General features: G+C 41.5%; 1 protein-coding gene across 1 annotated transcript in view; it reads right to left on the reverse strand.

The window, feature by feature from the left end:
• The window catches only part of fbxw10 (F-box and WD repeat domain containing 10), a 65,094-nt gene extending 47,070 nt beyond the window's left edge, over positions 1-18,024 (reverse strand). Inside the window, exons 1-2 of the mRNA XM_072559065.1 lie at positions 17,490-18,024; positions 6,540-6,707 (exon numbers count right to left, since the gene is read on the reverse strand). Coding sequence (XP_072415166.1) covers positions 6,540-6,707; positions 17,490-18,024 — 703 coding nt within the window. The remainder of the gene's footprint in view (positions 1-6,539; positions 6,708-17,489) is intronic.
• Positions 18,025-18,536: the final 512 nt, after the last annotated feature.

Consider the following 18,536-nt stretch of genomic DNA (forward strand, 5'->3'; position numbering starts at 1 on the left):
GGGAGTGGCTTGAACACTGAAATACCTGCACAGACGCTGGTATCCTGTCACCAAATCACTCTTTATTTACTTGTGCACCGTACACTAACTGCGGCCAGCCAGATCAGAGCCACTCCCTTGGACTGAGGAGAGTCAAAGAGGCACTTGATAGAGAAAGCCTTTTTTTTTAAATCAAATATGCTTTGTAAGTGATAAATTGAAAGTAGAAGAAAAGCAGATATTCTCCCATTTTTAAAAAAAGAACAGATCTCCTTATAGTCTGCATAAAATTCCAAAGGATGGTTGGGGGCGGGGGGAGGTTCTTGTGGTGCAACGCTGGTGTCCCTATCTCTAGGCTACATGATTCAGGTACAAGAACCATCTGTCTCAGGTGTGTGTCATAAAATGTTCAAACTGATTGACAACGTCTAAGCTAAAACCCAAACCTATGTTCTTTCCAACAAGGAGTTCTCAGATCACACTGGACTGAAAACAGAAGCATGGCTTCTTTTCCTTTTGCTTTGTAGTCCCTTTCTGAGATACCTGCACAGGGGCTGGTATCCTGTCACTGAATCACCCTTTATTTACTTATGCAGAGTACACTAGCTGTGACCAGCCAGCTCAGAGCCACGCCCTTGGGCTGAAGAGATTCTAACCCCAGTGGTTAATTTTTTTGTTTTTCTTTTCTTGCTGCTTTTTCTGTTAGTTTTTCTTAATAGCCCTGCACTACTACCATACAGCAGTAGTGCTTATTTATGTTGTGTGTGTGTTTGTGTGTGTCCCCGCGCGCATGTGTGTGAGTGTGTGTGAGTGTATGTCTGTAGGTCGAAGGCACAGTGAAGAACATCAGGTATAAATAACTTTATTAATATTCTACCACCAGGAAAAACACGCATGTGACAAAGGAACCAGTGACAAGCAGAACCTCATAGAGGCAATCCCCTGTTTTTTTTATATATGCCCTAAACAGGCTACACTTTTGCAACTTTATTTTTGGCAAGTTTATGACCAAATCAGCTAACGATTATTTTCTAAACAGAGCTTATCGTTGTTCCAAGTGCCATTGGATATCAGCACACGAAGTTAAGTCACACAATTAGAAACACCTGCAATGACTTAGTTTGTTAGTCGCTGGAAAGTTGATGGAGGATTTCTTTAGCCAAATGGCATCACTCTGCATTGGAAAAGGCCAACTGTGTGAAAAAGACTATTTTTTAGTTCAGAGAGGTAAAGGTGAAATAACTCCACAGAGACCGTTATCCCATCACCCAGTCACCCTTTATTTACATGTGAAGATCCTTTGACATTTATCCAGCTCCCTCAGAGCCAGCTCCCAGAGTGAACAGGATATATCTGACACTCCTGTTCTTTTTTTTCTTCAGTGAAAGACACAAGGTGCACAAGTCTTTATTCAGTTTCCACCACCAGGAAGAAAAGAAACACCCGAGTGGCCAGTGACAAGCACTGCCCTTCACATCAAAGGGCAATGCTGTGTGATCAAACAGTGAAGGGGAGGGCAAGGATTAAATCAAAATAGAATTGGACGGGGAAATAATACACTACATTCCCTGCGGTGCCCACCTCTCCCTGAACAACTCCAGGGTGTTGGTGGCCACCGCATGTTCCTTCTCCAGGGACACCTGGGCTCTAACATAACCGTGGAAGAGGGGCAGCAATCCCCTGTTATTTTTTTGGTAGTGCTTATTTTTTTTCCCCAGCACCCATGGTGTGTGTGTGCAGGTGTGAGACACAGTGAGAGACACAAAGTGCACGAATCTTTATTCCATTTCCACCACCAGGAAGATAGGAAAACACCGGAGTGGCCAGTGACAAGCACTGCCCTTCACCTCAAAGGGCAATGCTGTGTGATCAAAACAGTGAAGGGGAGGGTAGGGACTAAATCAAAATAGAGTTGGAGGGAGAAATAATGCACTCCACTCCCTGTGGCGCCCACCTCTCCCTGAACGACTCCAGGGTGTTGGTGGACACCGCGTGCTCCTTCTCCAAGGACACCCTGTCTCTAACGTAACCCCGGAAGAGGGGCAGGCTATCGGCCCTAACGACCCCCTCCACAGCCCGCTGCCTGGACCTGTTGATGGCCAGTTTGGCCAGGCCCAGGAGCAGACCCAATCCCCTGTTATATTGGTCAGCCAGGACTCCTGAATTGGCCCTGGTTAACAACCCCAGTCAAGGATCTCGTAGTCAACAAGATTCACCTGGTTCTAATCACTATAAATATGATCAAAGCTTTGTGTTTTTTTTATACAGGCTCTGCTTTCCCTTCTCAAGTCAGAACCATAGACTCATAGAGTTGTACAGCACGGACACAGAACCTTCAGTCCAACTCGTCCATGCCGATCAGATATAGCAACCCAGTTTAGTCCCATCTGCAAATACCATATCCCTCAAACCCTTCCTATTCACATACCTATCCAGATGCCTTTTAAATATTGCAATTGCACCAGCCTCCACCACTTCCTTTGGCATCTCATTCCATACACGTACCACGCTCTGCATGAAAAAGTTGTCCCTTAGGTCTCTTTTATATCTTTCCCCTCTCACCCTAAACCTATGCCCTCTAGTTCTGTACTCCCCAGGGAAAAGACTGTCTATTTACCCTATCCATGCCCCTCCTGATTTTATAAACCTCTATAAGGTACCCCTCAGCCTCCAACGCTCCAGGGAAAACAGCCCCAGCCTATTCAAAAACAGAAAAGGACCTAATCTCCAGGCCTGTCTCTGCCAGCCCCTCCCAACATACCTCTTAAGAGGAACAGTCAAGAACCTCAGAGAATGTACCATCATGTTCATTCTGGTCTTCACCATTGCACAAAATTCCCCTCAGTGAACAATCTGTCTCGAGTAAATTCACATTCTGCTGAGGGTAGCTCTGACACTGTCTAAACTCGAGGGGAGGTAGAAATGGCCTGGGTCTCCGACATGACTGCTGGGGAATAAGACCCTTGCAGAGCCCAGTACAGATGATGAGCCTCTGGACTCAGACATTAATGAGCAGTCAGAGATACATAGTCAGGCAGGGGAAGATCTGGCAGAAGTGTCAGAGATTATGTCCAAAGCGGAGTCAAGGGAATTCATGTCTGTCCAGGTTCAGTCTGTTGTTGTAGCTGAGGAAGGTGAGTGCATGGTTGCCTTCATGGAACAGGCCATTGGCGCTCTATGGCAGAACAGTCACTGTCTGTCAGGTAAAGACAGGACCTTCAATCAATCACTTGAACCAGGGATATATTCATTCACTGGCTGGGTGAAAGAGGCCAAGAGACTTTGACTGCCCTTCAAATGCGCCATCTCCTCAAAGGGTGAGGAAGATGTTATTATGCGCAAGCAAGGAGGAAAACCAACAGGCATGCACCTCAGGTTTATCATCTCAGGACACTCTTGAGGTGTTCTGCCACACCACTTCCCTGCTGCCAGAAACACAAGAATGTCTAAGTGAGGAGGTCGCACTTCTGCACCCTATAGGCCTCAAACCAACTGAGAACCACTGCTAAATTCATCTGAGGCAAACCCAGTAGGCTTCCTCAGGCTTATCTGTGGTTGGCAAGGTCACACAGAGACATGGCTGTCTGCAAAGTAAGAATAACCAACACTGAAGTCACTTTGAATGAATAAGTCTCAACCTTCTGTACAACCCAATATTTGACACAAATTATAATTTATATTGACAGTTCTATAGTCTCATTCAATTTAGCAAGGTTACTGTTGATAGGTGTTCCAGAGAAGAGTCATACTGGCCTTGAAACATTAATTGTTTTTCTCTCTCTGAAGATGTTGTCAGACCTGCTGAGTTTCTTCAACACTTTCTGTTTTTATTTTTGACTATTTATGTTTTCTTTGTAGACTATCCAGAGGGACTCTGCTCACTGCACTTACTCCCATAAGCATCAAATGGAACTCTGTAAAGATCACTGAAGCTGTTATTCCCTCCTACCCTCTTCAAGGAAAATAACTTCTGAAAAGCATGAACTTGGGCTTCGGGAATCAATTCATTACATCTCTGTAATAATGGATGCCGCTTGAAAACTGAAGTTTTAATCATCTAAGGGCAGCGCCCACATAATGCTATATAACCACATTCTGATGCTCAGGTTAGAAAACAGAACAGGAGGTAATTGGTGCAAGGGAGAATGAATCCACTTGCACTTAATGGTGAACAAACCACCTTAATTTTTAGTTTTTGAAGTAAGCATTCCTTTGAGGGCCGGAACATCTCTGACTCATTATTGGCTCACGGGTGTGATTGCCCAGATATGCCTCAGACCTAGTAGTTAGCTGGTTTTCACAGACCTGTCTGCCTCAATGTAGTATGGCCCTGGCTTCTTCAGCACACTCGCCATTAGCATTGGCTCCTTCCGCACCTCTGGCAAACGGACCTTCTTCTAAACTCTCTCCCTGTCATTGATCTGGGCTAATCCTATCACAGGCTATCACAGTGAACAAGTTTGGAGATGCTGTGGGTGAGCACTGGGCTCCTCCTGCTGATACTGGATTACTCTCCCCACCCCCACCCTCCTCTAGCTTATCTCTCCATGCTTCAGGCTCACTGCCTTTATTCCTGATGAAGGGCTTTTGCCCGAAACGTCTATTTCGCTGCTCGTTGGATGCTGCCTGAACTGCTGTGCTCTTCCAGCACCACTAATCCAGTATTTGGTTTTCAGCATCTGCAGTCATTGTTTTTATCCTCCTGCTGATGCCTGGGCAGCACTGCAGCATGTTCATTATCAGTGTGAGAGTTACACACTGGAGGTATTAGCCACACCACCTACAAGTCACCTGTGGATACTCACTGTCTCCTTCCTGCCCCATCTCTAGTAATGCCCTGTGGGAAATCATAGAATCCCTACAGTGTGGAAGCAGGCTATTCAGCCCACCAAGTCCACACCAACCCTTCAAACAGCATCTCACCCAGACCCTATTCCTGTAACCCTGCATTTCCTTTGGCTAACCCATCTCTTGACATTAATGGCAATTTATGATGGCCAGTTCACCTAATCTGCACATCTTTAGACTGTGGGAGGAAACCAAAGCACCTGGAGGAAACCCTTGCAGACATGGGGAGAATGTGAAAACTCCACACAGTCACCCAAGGCTGGAATCAAACCTGGGTCCCTGGCGCTGTGAGGCAGCAGTGCTAACCACTGACACACGATGCTGCCCGTGAAAAGTATGAGCTAGTGCTGAACATGGCTGAGATGCCACACCAAGTTAGCATTTTGCTCTGTCAGAATGTCAGATCATGACATTTAATGTACTGGTGACATCAGTTCAACATGAAGTGTTGATTATTAAGTGCTAATGTTCTTCCTTAGTTATCATAGAATCCCTACAGTATGGAAACAGGCCATTTGGCCCAACAAGTTCACACAGACCCTCTGAAGAGTAACCCACACAGACCTATTCCCCTACATTTCCCCCTCACTAATGCACCTAACCTACACATCACTGAACACAATGGGCAATTTAGGATGGCCAATTTACCTAATCTACACATCCTTGGATTGTGGGAGAAAACCCACACAGACACGGGGAGAATGTGCAAAGTCCACACGGACAATCGCCCAAAGGTGGGATCGAACCCAGGTTCCTGGCCCTGTGAGACAGCAGTGCTAATCACTGAGCCACCACTCCACCCTCAGTTATGGGCTCTCTTCTCATGCAATGAGAAGTGGTAAACATTTAATAAGTGAATTAGGTGCCGAGGGTGGAGGGTCAACCTTTGAAGAGGGTGACTGTAAGTGGTTGCAGCGATAGGATATCAGACTGCCAGCGAGTGTATGTGTGGTGTGCTGAGGCTGAGGTTTGAGGAGAGAAGGTGTATTGGTCAGAGGAATGTGGCTGAGGTGGCAGCTCAGGATGTGAGGGGTAGAGAGCTGCCAGCTGAGACACTCACCTTGCCAGACTTGATGATGTCGATGAACTTTTCCAGAAACAGATCAAGGTCCTCAACACCACTCATCTCTGGCTGCTGACAGCCTCACCAACCTGAAGCTGCACATGCTCAATGAGGCTGACTCGCCCCCTCCTGCCATTATCCTGGCTTCTCCCTAGCCCCTTACTGCTTAAATCCAGGGATGGTTCTATGATTAGTAAAGCAGCCTTTCCACGCCTTGCTGTTTCCTCCCTCAACCAGATGTTTTCCTCCAAACAGGATTCCCACTGCCAGGATTCCTTTTCAATACAGATCTTTCACTGCTGCATTGACTACGTCATCCCACTGGCCCTCCCTAATTGGTTAGGAAACCCACGGTAAGTCCTCATTATTTTGTTCAGATGAAGAATGTGTTACATAAATCAGGAGTTAGCTCCTGCCATTCTACCAGGCACAAAAGTGGTAAAACTCCACCAGTACGTTCTACTTTAATGATAACTCTTATGGTCAAACACTAAGCTCTAAATGCTGTTAAGTGCAAAATTCTACTCTTAACCAAAGCAAACCCAGTGGTGGATCTCTGAAACCCAACCTCAGCAACAGCAATATTGGTGACATTTTCCGCATTGGGATGCACCGCATTTTTCAGATCTCATTCTCTAACCATTCTTACCAGGCTTGTCTTCCGGTTGATACAACAGGCTCGATGGAAGCATTTCAAGTGTGACTTCTGAATACTCAGGCCAGATTTCAGTCAGCTGCTCCAGTTCAGGATGTTCATCCGTCCGAAAGGTATAATTCGATTCATGCAGCAAGTTATCATCTTCATCTTTCTCTTCACCTGAAACACGAAGAAGTCACTGTTATAATACAGGAAAGACAGCTGCCAATTTGTGTCCAGGAAGATCATACAAATAGCAATGTGAGAATGAACCAGATAAATTGTTTCTTTAATTTAGCGATGGTGGTTGGGGGATATTTACATACTAATGCCCTGTTCTTTTTCAAAAGTGCCATGGATCCTCTTGAGGAAAAAAATACAAAATATGTTTACCATTTCTTCTGAACAAAGGCACATCCAACAGAATGGCACCTCTTCAGTACTATACTAGAGTAGATTTTAAGCCCAAGGTTTTTTTTAAACAATTGAACCACAGTTAGTATCTTTTGGCGGTTAATGGGAAATTATATTCAGGTCAGGTGTATATATCCCATTACATCATCTCCCTCTTTCTTCACCTTCTGAATGTACTTGTGCTAAAATGGTCCAAAGACCATAATGTTGCAAATGTGCAGATGGGTTTTTAAATATATGATTTAACTTATCTCCTGGCAAGGCTGGTTTGAAAACTTGCTGCTATGCACAGAAATTGAGATGACTTAATTGGCATAATATTGAGATCTACCTAGTATTTTCTAACAGGTTAAATGGAGCAAGAATAATATCTCTTGAACATTTTAAGTGAAGGACACTTTGCTACAGAAAACGTATTGGATACAACAGCAACAACACCTCAAAGGAGCAGGAAGCTCAGATGGAACCGTACTGTCTGAACCAGAAATATGTCACATGCCTAGTGTGTGTGTGAAATAAGAAAATTACATTTTTGATCTGCCTGAAGAGCAACAACATATTGCTCTCTTTCTTCACAACTTCTCTCAACAAAGAGAGTGAGCTTAGAACTCACCTGTTGTTACCTTTGCCACTGAAAGCAACAAATGCTCGAGATCACAAAGGGTCACCCAGCATCCATGGAGAGAGAGCAAGGTAATGTTTTGAGTCTTAATAACTCTTCGCTTCAGCTCTGATGAAAAGTCATCAAGATTCAAAATGTTAGCTTGTTCTCTCTCCACAGATGCTATCTAACCCATTGTGATCTCCAGCATCTGTTGTTTTCAGTACAGATTCCAGCATCTGCAGTAAACTGCTCCTACATTGTCTTTGTCACTCCTGGGAGATTCTTGGAGAGAATTCACTGTAATCTACTACAACCTCGGTAGCAAAGGGGATTCAGCCAGCTATGATTGTTCAAGGAAGACATTGCAATACCAGCAGCTTGTGTGTACAGAATAGCTTCAGAATCAGAATGCCATTTGTAATAATCTGCAACTTATCCATTTTCGTGTGCTTAAATATTATTTGGCCAAAGTTTTTTAAAATTAATATCCTGCAGAAGTTTCTCTTTTTTACTCCACAAACGTGTGTATGTGTGAGACTATGTAAATATGTGTGTGTAACTGTGTGTGTGTGTGTGTGAGTGAGAGAGAGAGAGAGAGAGTGAGAGACAGACAGACTTTGTGTGTGTGGGAGAGAGAGAGAGAGAGAGAGAGACTGAGTGTGTGTGTGAGATTGTGTAAATGTGTGAGTGTTAGTTTTTTTAAGGAGTAGCTATATAAATTTGTACAATCTGTATTGCTTGTTGCTTGTTTGCTTCATAGTTTGACTAAGTTTACTTTTAGTAATACTTGTTGTTGGCCAAAGAAACTTGACTGACTTGTTCTTCATACTGGACCTGACATAGTCTAAGCTGAAAATGTGTTGCTGGAAAAGCGCAGCAGGTCAGGCAGCATCCAAGGAGCAGGAGAATCGACATTTCGGGCATGAGCCCTTCTTCAGAAATGCCTGAAGAAGGGCTTATGCCCGAAACGTCGATTCTCCTGCTCCTTGGATGCTGCCTGACCTGCTGCGCTTTTCCAGCAACACATTTTCAGCTCTGATCTCCAGCATCTGCAATCCTCACTTTCTCCTGACATAGTCTAAGACCTACATAATTGGCCATATCAATCATGGGACTAAAAATAGCAACAGTGCACCCTTCCAACCTTGGTCATGACACAAGGAGGGAAAGGAATAACAATATGTCATTTTTGATTTTGATTAACCTGCTCTATGATCAAATTGCAGAAACTTTCAATTATGCAAAGCTCAATAGTTTTACAGAAAACCAATTCATTGACTTTTTTATTATTTCAAAATGAAAATGGATGGACTTTTGAGCACTAACTCCATTTCTCTTTTGGAGATGGTCAATTGGTGCACAAGATGTGAGTCTCACTGGATAAGCCAGCATTTATTGCCCATCCCTAATTGCCCTTGTGAAAGCGCCATCTTGAACCATTGCAGTTACTGTGACATAGGTATTTGCAAAGTGCATTAGGGAGAGATGTCCAGAGTTTAGGCACAGCAGCAGTGTAGGACATATATATTTCTTATATATATGAGAAAACTGTGACCCAGAGAAGAACTTGCATGTGGTGTTGTTTGCATGTCCTCACTATCTGAGTTCTTCAAGGTGACATACAAAGAAGTGACAAAACAACAGCGAGTATTCAGATTAATGGTACTTTTGGGAAAGACAGAAGTATACAGCATCAAACTATTGTTTTTTTCTGAAGGCCTGTCGGTAAGTATGCTGTTAAGCAGGTTTTGGGTCATATTGGCATGAATGTCGGCAGAAATTCACATAAAGCATTATAGAGTGATACAAACATTTGTTAAAGTATTATAATATGCATACTATGAAATAGCTTTCCAATAACTTCCAGTATTATATTCCTAAAATGATTTGAAAAAACCAAGTTAGTGTTTGCACTCCCGCTTCAAGGTTAGAAAGTTATATGTTCAATTTATATTACAACAGCCTGGACACAAAATCCAGGTTGACAGAAAGATTAGGATTGCTTCTGTATTACTCTCTGACAAAGAGAAGTGGTTATTAAAACTTGAAAGAAAGTTGAGTCTAATACTAAAATGGAAAATATATAGATTTTAGTTTCTTTTAAGACTGTATCTGCTGACACTAGCACAAAAGACTATGCGCTGTTTAAATTGTGCATTCACAGTTAAACAGAATGCAGCCTTAAATAATGGTGGGGTCTGAGTGTTGTGACCATGGATAAGGTTGGGGGAGGGGGGTAGGAACAAGGTATTTAGTCATGAATGGGATCTGAAGAAGCGGTCATGAATAAGGTGGAAATGGGAAATGCAGCCATGAATGGGAGGGGAGGTGCAACTATGAGCAGGGAGGTAGAGGGGTGTTCAGGGTCTGTGGCTGTGAATAGAGGTAGGGTTGAGAAGGGAGGTGGAAGGGGGTTGGAAAACAGGGATTCAGCTGTGAATAAGACCTCAAAGAATGCAGCCAGGAATGGGGAGGGGGTGGTACTGCCATGAATGAGGAGGTGGGAGATGTGTCTGTGAATGGAAAGGGGTGAGGGGGCACACAGCATTCACCCATGAAGGTGGAGAGAGACAGAGAGAGAGAAAGAGAGAGGAGGTCTAGGGATACAGAAGCAAGAATAGCTTCATGAAGAGGAAAGTGGCCCACAACGGCAGAAGGGTGACAGTGTCATAGAGTCATACAGCACAAAACAGATCCTTCGCTTCAACCAGTCCATACCAACCATAATCCCAAACTAAACTAGTCCCACCTTCCTGAACCTGGCTCATATCCCTCCAAACATGTCTTATTCATGTACCCATCCAATTGTCTTTTAAATATTGAAACTGTACCCACATCCATCATTTCCACTGGAAGTTCATTCTACATACAAACCATTTTCTGTTCCTCATGTATTTTTAAAATCTTTCTCCTCTCACCTTAAAATATGTCCCCTAGTCTTCAAATTACCAACCTGAGGGAAAAGACACCTGCCATTCACCTTATCTATACTCTTAGTGATTTTATAAACATCTATAAGGTCACCTCTCAACCTCCCACACTCCAGTCAAAAAAGTCCTAGCTCATCCAGCCTCTCCTTTTAATTAAAACCCTCCATTCCCGCAAAATCTCAGTAAATCTTTTATGAACTCTGTCCAACTTAATAATATCCTTTCAAGAGCAGGGTGACCAAAACTGGACACAATGCTCCAGAAGAGGACTGTTGTTGTTAGCAGTCTCCAGGCAGTCAGGCTGGGGAGAACTCCTGAGATGTTTAGTAAACAGTAAGAAGAAGGTTCCAGAAGCAGAAGACTGTGGGGTGTTAGAGATGAAGACAACTTACAATGCGGATGAAGACATGAGTTTAAGGAACGAATGTTAAATTCTAAGAGAGCTAGAGTTTTAAAGATCTTGAGAGAGATGTTGACTGAAGAAAATAGCATCTAGTGAATGTACAGGAATTAGTTGAAAAAAGATTGATTACAGCTAGGCTAGCTGAGCAAGAAGATTTAAAGTGGAGATGGGAATGTCTTTTCAGTGAAGTTTGAGCATCAATAAAGCACAGCTTGCTTAATAGGAATGAATGTTTCTTACTGATATTTGTATTGTAATTCTTCCAATAATTCTAGTTTACTGTCATATGGATTGTGTTTTCTGTTGTGTAAGAAACCTTTCTGTTATTTTGTTAACAGTAGATTAACAGACTCTTGTGAATATGGTTTAATGGTTCACCTCACACTGAACAAAAAGAACAAAACTTATATTCTACCAAGTCCAGTTTTACTCGAGGACCTGACTTGTCCAACTGGTTTGGAACAATACAGAAAAAGAATATGGTTATTGGAAATGATGGTCATCTGTAGAAAGTAGTTCTACATTCAAGAAAGATGGATTAAATGTACATAGATGATTAGATTCAATATTATTGCAACTCTCTTTCCACTCTCATACTAATAAGGCCTTAAGGTCACATTTCCTTTGAAATTTAGTCACTCCTTAGAATGCTGCAAATGTTTAAAACGATTGGTACACTGTTCACTCTTCAGCAACTTAAGCATGATTTGCTCAAAGTCTAGATTAATCTTCTAGTTCCCTTATGCAACTGATTATAAATTTAAATCTAATCATTTGTAGTTTTCCAAAGATAGAAATCTGAAAACATAAGAGAATAGATCTAATACAGCATTATCTCAAACATGCCTGGAAAGTAATTACCAAGTAATCATAACCCTAAAACATATCTCATTACTTCACTGAGAGAATCAGAATATCTCATTATGTTCAGCAAAATGGCAATCTTCTCCCATCTTCCCTAACAGTATTAATCTTCTTGCTGAATTTCATTTTACAGCAGATGCTTTATTCCCATATGCTACTTGCTTCTAGTCAGTGTTTGAAATGTACATACTTATAATTGTATTAATGGATAGATTTGGAATACAAAAAATGTATACATATAATGAGACTTCATCACCTTTTCTGAATGCTATAGAAAGATTCTGCACTTGCAAAACACTAAACAGTGCCAAGCATTGCAATTCAATAACATTTGTTTAATAACATTGAGTGTGTGAAGAATTGCACTGATAGCGGACATAGGATTGTCAGTCTGGCTTGTAGTAGAGTGTCATTGTATAGATTGAAATCTATATATTAATACACAGGCTCTGTTCTTTGCCGAGTGAAAGAACATAGCCACTCTGCCTGCTTCAACTCAATAAAGTAGGTAGGAGATTGAAATAACTGCACAGAGGCCAGTATCCCATCAAGAGGTCACTCCTTATTTATATGTTTGAGGAGAAAGTGAGGACTGCAGATGCTGGAGATCAGAGCTGAAAATGTGTTGCTGGAAAAGCGCAGCAGATCAGGCAGCATCCAAGGAACAGCCCCAAGTCCCTCCTCCCTACCTTTTATCTTAGCCTTCTGGACACACTTTCCTCATTCCTGAAGAAGGGCTTATGCCTGAAATGTCGATTCTCCTGTTCCTTGGATGCTGCCTGACCTGCTGCGCTTTTCCAGCAACACATTTTCAGCCCTTATTTATATGTGCACAGTATACTAGCCATGGCCAGCCAGCTCGGAGTCAGTCCTTGAACTGAAGAGAGTCTGAATCGTCTGTTTATATCTGTCAGCCAGGGCTTCCTGATTAGTCCAAGTTAACAACCCCAGTCAAGGATCTCACAGTCAACAAGAGCTACTTGGTTCGAATCACTACATAAATACTCTCCGTACAATATTGACCCATACAATACTTTCACGGCAACACCTCCAACAACCAGAGTCCACTTGCCACAGTACAAATGTTGTTTTCCCTTTACATTGGTATTTCTTCCAAATTGTCTTGATGAGCGCAAAATGAAAAGCTTCCACAAAAAGTGATTAATTTTCAGAAATGTTCTATATGTAATTAACAAAGGCAAATGTATTTCCAAGTGCAAACGCCATTACTCCCCATTTTTGCAAGCATTCCATAAAGTTCACAAAGAATTGAATTGAATGATCAACTCTGAGGGATAAATCTAATCTAATGGTCCATAAAACATTGTTAATGGACATTGCCACTGACTAACAGTTTACAACCTGTGGGGATTACACTGACTCTACAATACTTATTAAAATAATGTGCTGACTTTCAAACTTGTCAACATGTAAGACTGTAATATAATATATTATAAAGAGCCTATATTTCAAAATCCAGAGCCAGCGAGCCAAAGGAAAACAGTGTTATCCTTGCAAAACTTGTTTTATTATGGATACAGTAACTGAGGTAGCATGCAAAAATCTGATGGTTAAAGGACAAAAATGTGATGATTGTATAAACTCCCAGGTCCAATGTAACCACATTTGAAAACCTATACTGCAACAGATTGTATCTCTTTTTAGTAAAATTGCTAGGTTTGCATTCAAGTTTTCTAAAAATGAAATCTCAATTGAGACCCAGTGAGGGTTAAGAATAATGCAAGTTATTTTGATTCGGGGACAGTGTCTCAATATAGTTGTATTCATATTTTATTTCATTAACGAGTAAAATTACACATAAAATTCTATTAATTATACAAAAATAGTCACTCTAGACAACATACTCATTTATTTGGTGTTCTATAACAGATTGTGCAATAATTCTACAAGCTCTTGTACTATACTTTCACTTGATCATTGTATAAGGAATTGGTTCTGAAATGATTAATGCTTCAACCATTTTAGTGATTTCATAAGGACTTGAGAGAGGAAAAGCTACAACAACTCTGAAAGGAGACAAAACAGACCTGAAACAAAACATCGTAGTCTCCTCATAGTCTTTGCAATAATGCCTAGCTTACCACTATAACTCATATTCAATTGCTATCATACAATAAACTACATCTTGCTGAAGGCAAGAGGCTCTCCTCATTAGACCATCTAGTGATTTCCCTCTACCACACTTGACAAAGTAGCCTCTGAAAGAGGATAGCGGCAGTAGTAAATCTACCTTATGACTAAAATTCCAGCTAAGCTGGTGGTCATTGACTATAGATGACTGCATTAATGGATTCCCATTTTCTAACATTTAATCTCAACAAGTGCACTCTACATCACTCAACAAAGAGCAAACATAAATAAAAACCAAATCTCATGATTGTCAAAAAGCTGCAGCTCAAAAATTGGCAGTCAACAACTGTCACAAATAAAATATAGAAAGCAGCAAAGTTAAAAGGTTTTCAATTTCTAATTTTCTACAAGCTTGATGGCAAAGGACTATATAAAGGCAAAACTGAAAGTTGCAAATAAATGATTTTTTTGTAATATCCATGGTTAAACTTTAGCTCACATCTACACAATAGTAGGTCAGCCATAGGATGTTCATGGTGACTCAGATGATATTTTGTTTTAAAATGCCAGGAATTTTCATAGCATGATAGCATTTGGAATTCTCTAAACTACTGAAATCTTTCTGGTCTGTATTAAAGATAAACTCAGGACCATCAGAATTTAACCATTGATTTAGTCAGGAAATACTGGAGCTTTGAAGCATTCTGCACTTTAAGATGGCAATCCATCTGTACCAGTGAGCAATTCCCAGCATGAGACATCTGTGCTTGTTCAACAGCAACTTACAAAATTATCTTCCTCTTTGTTTTAATGGAAGCAAACAAAAAACATTAATGTACCATCTCCAAAAATATTAAGTGAATTCACATTTCTTCCCATTTTTACACATCAGAAGACAGCCAGATGTGAATTAACATGTTTATTGTCCTGGAATCTTCAGCCGTGTATTTGCTCAGAAGGAATAAAATCCTTGCCAATAATTAGGCAAACGTGTCAAAGGATCTGAAAGAGGAGTATCAGAATCCTGTCTTGGTCACATTATTTGACAAAGGTATAACTAAGTAAATATTTCAATAATCCCAGTTGTTTGAGTTCTGGTAGAAACAATCCAAAGGCAAGGTAACAATTAGTAAAGTTGATCTCTTTACAGGATTCTTACATATTGCCTACAAAGGCCCTTCATAAAAAAAGTTCAGATATTGTTCCAACTGATTCTAAACATTGACTCTGCTTTCTCCCCACCCTTGCTATAAGACTTGTTGAGTTTCCCAAGCAATTTCTGTTTTTGTCCCAGCTGCTGTTCTGTAAAGGAAATCTTCCATAATTTCCTAACTTACAGAGAACATACATAAATGATATTGTCCTAACAATTTGTTTCATGTTCATTTTGTATTACAATAGAGAATAGTAAAATGAATGAGATTAGTTCCGGTAAAAGGTCATCTACCTGAAATGTGTCTCTGTTTCTCTTCACAGAGATTACCTGACTGCTGATTTTTTTCCATCATTTTTGTTGTTTTTTTCAGATTTCCAACAATTACAGTATTTTGCTTTTGTAAAGGACTGACAACCTATAAATGTTTCTTATTTAATTCATCATTTTGTCACAATTGTGGAGCGCCTTGCCATTTGTGGTATTCAGCTTATTACAGAATAATATTTACTAAATTGACCTAATAATCCACTCTAAATGTTTACAAACAATCTATTCACCAACTATAATGGATTAAATTATAATCAGAAATCTTCTGTTGTGTGTCAAGGTATATTAACAAAGTGAGATTTGGGGATATGTAAAACTTCTTGAATTATTAGCTAACTTGTATTGTTTTAAGGTGTTGAGACTTTATTGTTGTGAATGTAATCATTGCACCAAACCTCTATAGACACATATTTAAATTTCCAGTGTCAGAATGTGATTAATATTGGAATGACAGAATGCACTAAGAATGATTGGAGCTATTAATAAAGAAACATGCATTGATACAGACAGAAAAATAAAACCTGGAATTAACAGGTAAACATGAAGCAAAACACATAAATTTGTTTATGTGGAGATTTGTTTTCAATTTCACTTTACATAGAAATGATGACACAATAGAAGATCATTGGGTCCAACAATCTTTGACTGAAACCATCTACTTAAATCCCATTTCTCTGCGCATTTCCTGTGTTTGTAAAAAATACTTTTGTCCCTCTCAAATATTTAATCAATGCCCTTTTAAATTATGTTATTGCTTCAGCTCTGCTATGTTTGTGTAGTAAAGGAGTTGATGTTTTAATAAACCTCTGATCTTCAAATTTATTATTTCAATATTTTTTATAATCCTGAATGTTTGGCAATTAGTAGCAATAGAGCCTATCAGTGGAAACTATCATTCACTAGTTACTTTCTCAAAATACTTTATTGTTTTGAAAGGCTGTGAATTCAAATGTCTCTCTCTCCTCCTTCATCTTCTCTGTTCCAGTATTCTTTTAGTTCCAATTTCTTCTTAATAATCGGGATACTGCAAATAATCCCGGAAGTATGACCCATATCAGACCCTCTTATGTGACCATGGGATAAACAGGAATAAAATGGGAACTGCAAATAACCATAGTCAACAGCAATAAGGAGGAAGTACTGAAACAAAAGGCACAGAGCCAAGGTTAAAAGAAGCCCAAGTTCTGCAGGGTTACCAGTTCAACCGGTAAATAGCTAAAACAAATGTTTTTTCTTTCAAAACTACATGCTATTCTGCCTTTTTTATGTTACATACTGTAGATGCTGGAAATCTGAAATGAAAACAGAAACTGCTGCAAATACCCATAAGATCTTGGACACCATCCCTGATCTCTTTGTTTAATTTAACCTTGGGGTGGCACAGTGATGAGCACTTCTGCCTCACAGCACCAATGTCCTGGGTTCAATTCCACTCTTGGGTGATTGGCTGTGTGGAGTTTACGTGGCCTCCTTCCATCTGCATGCTTCAGTTTCCACCTACACTCCAAAGATATGCAGGCCAGATGGATTATATATGGGGTGGGTCACCAATCAGGGATCAGTGAGGTCTTGATGGGCCAGATGCCTGCTTCTGCAATCTATAGGGATTCTATTCTAATTTTCTAACATACCTGTTCAAAGATGTTACAACATATTTGTGGAGCAGGTGGAACTTGAACCTGGTGTTTCTTGGTCAAGGGTAGGGACAGTATTACTGAGCCACAGGAGGATCCCCATTCTTTCCCTGCTAGCACTGTGGATTTACAGGTATCTACTGCACATGGTTCGAGGAGATTTCTCAGCACCACCTTCTGCACAGCAGTAGAGACATGTAAGAAATGCTGGTCTTGCCAGTGTTAGCCACATCTCAGGTAAGAGTGAGACATCAGGAGAGTGTGTGACCTGGGACTACATCGACTTGAAACATTCACCTTTGTTTCTCTTTCCACAGATGCCTGCCAGATGTCCCGAGCACTTCCAGCATTTTTGTGTTTTTAAAATAGTCCATTTTGGATTGTGTTGTACCACAGCTCAGAATCAACAGTGCATTGTCACTGAGTTGATGACTGAGCTGGTGCCCTGCATCTGGCTGGCTTTGGGAAGTGATGTGAAGATTGTGCTAGGGTACATTTCAATGAGTTTGGATGGATTCATAACTAGATACTTCTCATACCTTTCCATTCAAAGAATTCAGGAGTGTTCCTGCCGATTATAAGTGTTCGGATCAGATTCCCAATGTGATGGAGATGCTTGATATCGCACAGCTGGAATAAGCGCAGCAGGTAGTTTGTTTTGGTCCAACGCTTGGAGCCAGTAAACCATTCCCAGGCGCTGGTCACATAGTTGTGCAAATCCAGCTTGTTCAGGGAGCGGTCTGAGCTCAGGGTGCTGAAGTCCTCGGGCAGGCTGGGGTTAGCAGACGAGCGGGAGTGGGTGAAGTCTTTGCTGAGGGTGGGCTGCAGGAGCCTGTCAAGCTGCAGCAGGAGATCCAGGCTGTCAACCCTGCGGACCAGGCCGATGAGGAACTGCTGCTTGGTGATGTCCCCAGCTCGCAGGAACCACTGCTTGGTGGAGGCTAGCCTGCTCTGCAGCGTGCAGGTATAGCAGGAGCCGCAGCGAGGGGCCGAACAGTCGGTCCGGCAGGTCAGCGTGGATGGGACGTGAAGGTTGAACTCAGTCATTTCACCCGCTGCGTCCAGATCATGCATTTTCTCACTCAGAGTTGCTCAGAAAGTCTTCCAGTTAAGGTTAGCTCCTTGCTCGAGTGTTTGTTTTGTTTTGTTTTGCCTCGGCTCGATTCTTCTCTCCAGTGGATCTCTCCCGGTTGCCAGGCAGCAGGGACTCTGCCACGTAAACTCAGAGGCTTCCTGAGCACAGCTCAGTCTATGTGACTGGCGTCACTATCATTGGAATCAGAGACAAATGACAGCACAGAGGGTATCCCACTGACACTGGGCAATCCCTAAAGGGCTTGGTCACGGAATATACTGAAAGTCACCCCCTCTGACTGGGCAGACTGAAACTCGGGGTCCGACCCAGTTGCCGAGTGGACCATAGAGAGAGCTATAGATTTTACATGGTGAGGGATCTGGAGGAATGGAGAGAGAGTGGTGATGATTTGAAATTGACTGCCTAGTCGGGCAGTGGAAGCAGAGACAATGAATGGTTTCTAAAGGACATTGGCTGGGCAGTTAAGGGAACTATAATCTCAGGGGATGGA

Source organism: Chiloscyllium punctatum, chromosome 39 (genome assembly GCF_047496795.1).
Source record: "Chiloscyllium punctatum isolate Juve2018m chromosome 39, sChiPun1.3, whole genome shotgun sequence".
Taxonomy (NCBI): domain Eukaryota; kingdom Metazoa; phylum Chordata; class Chondrichthyes; order Orectolobiformes; family Hemiscylliidae; genus Chiloscyllium; species Chiloscyllium punctatum.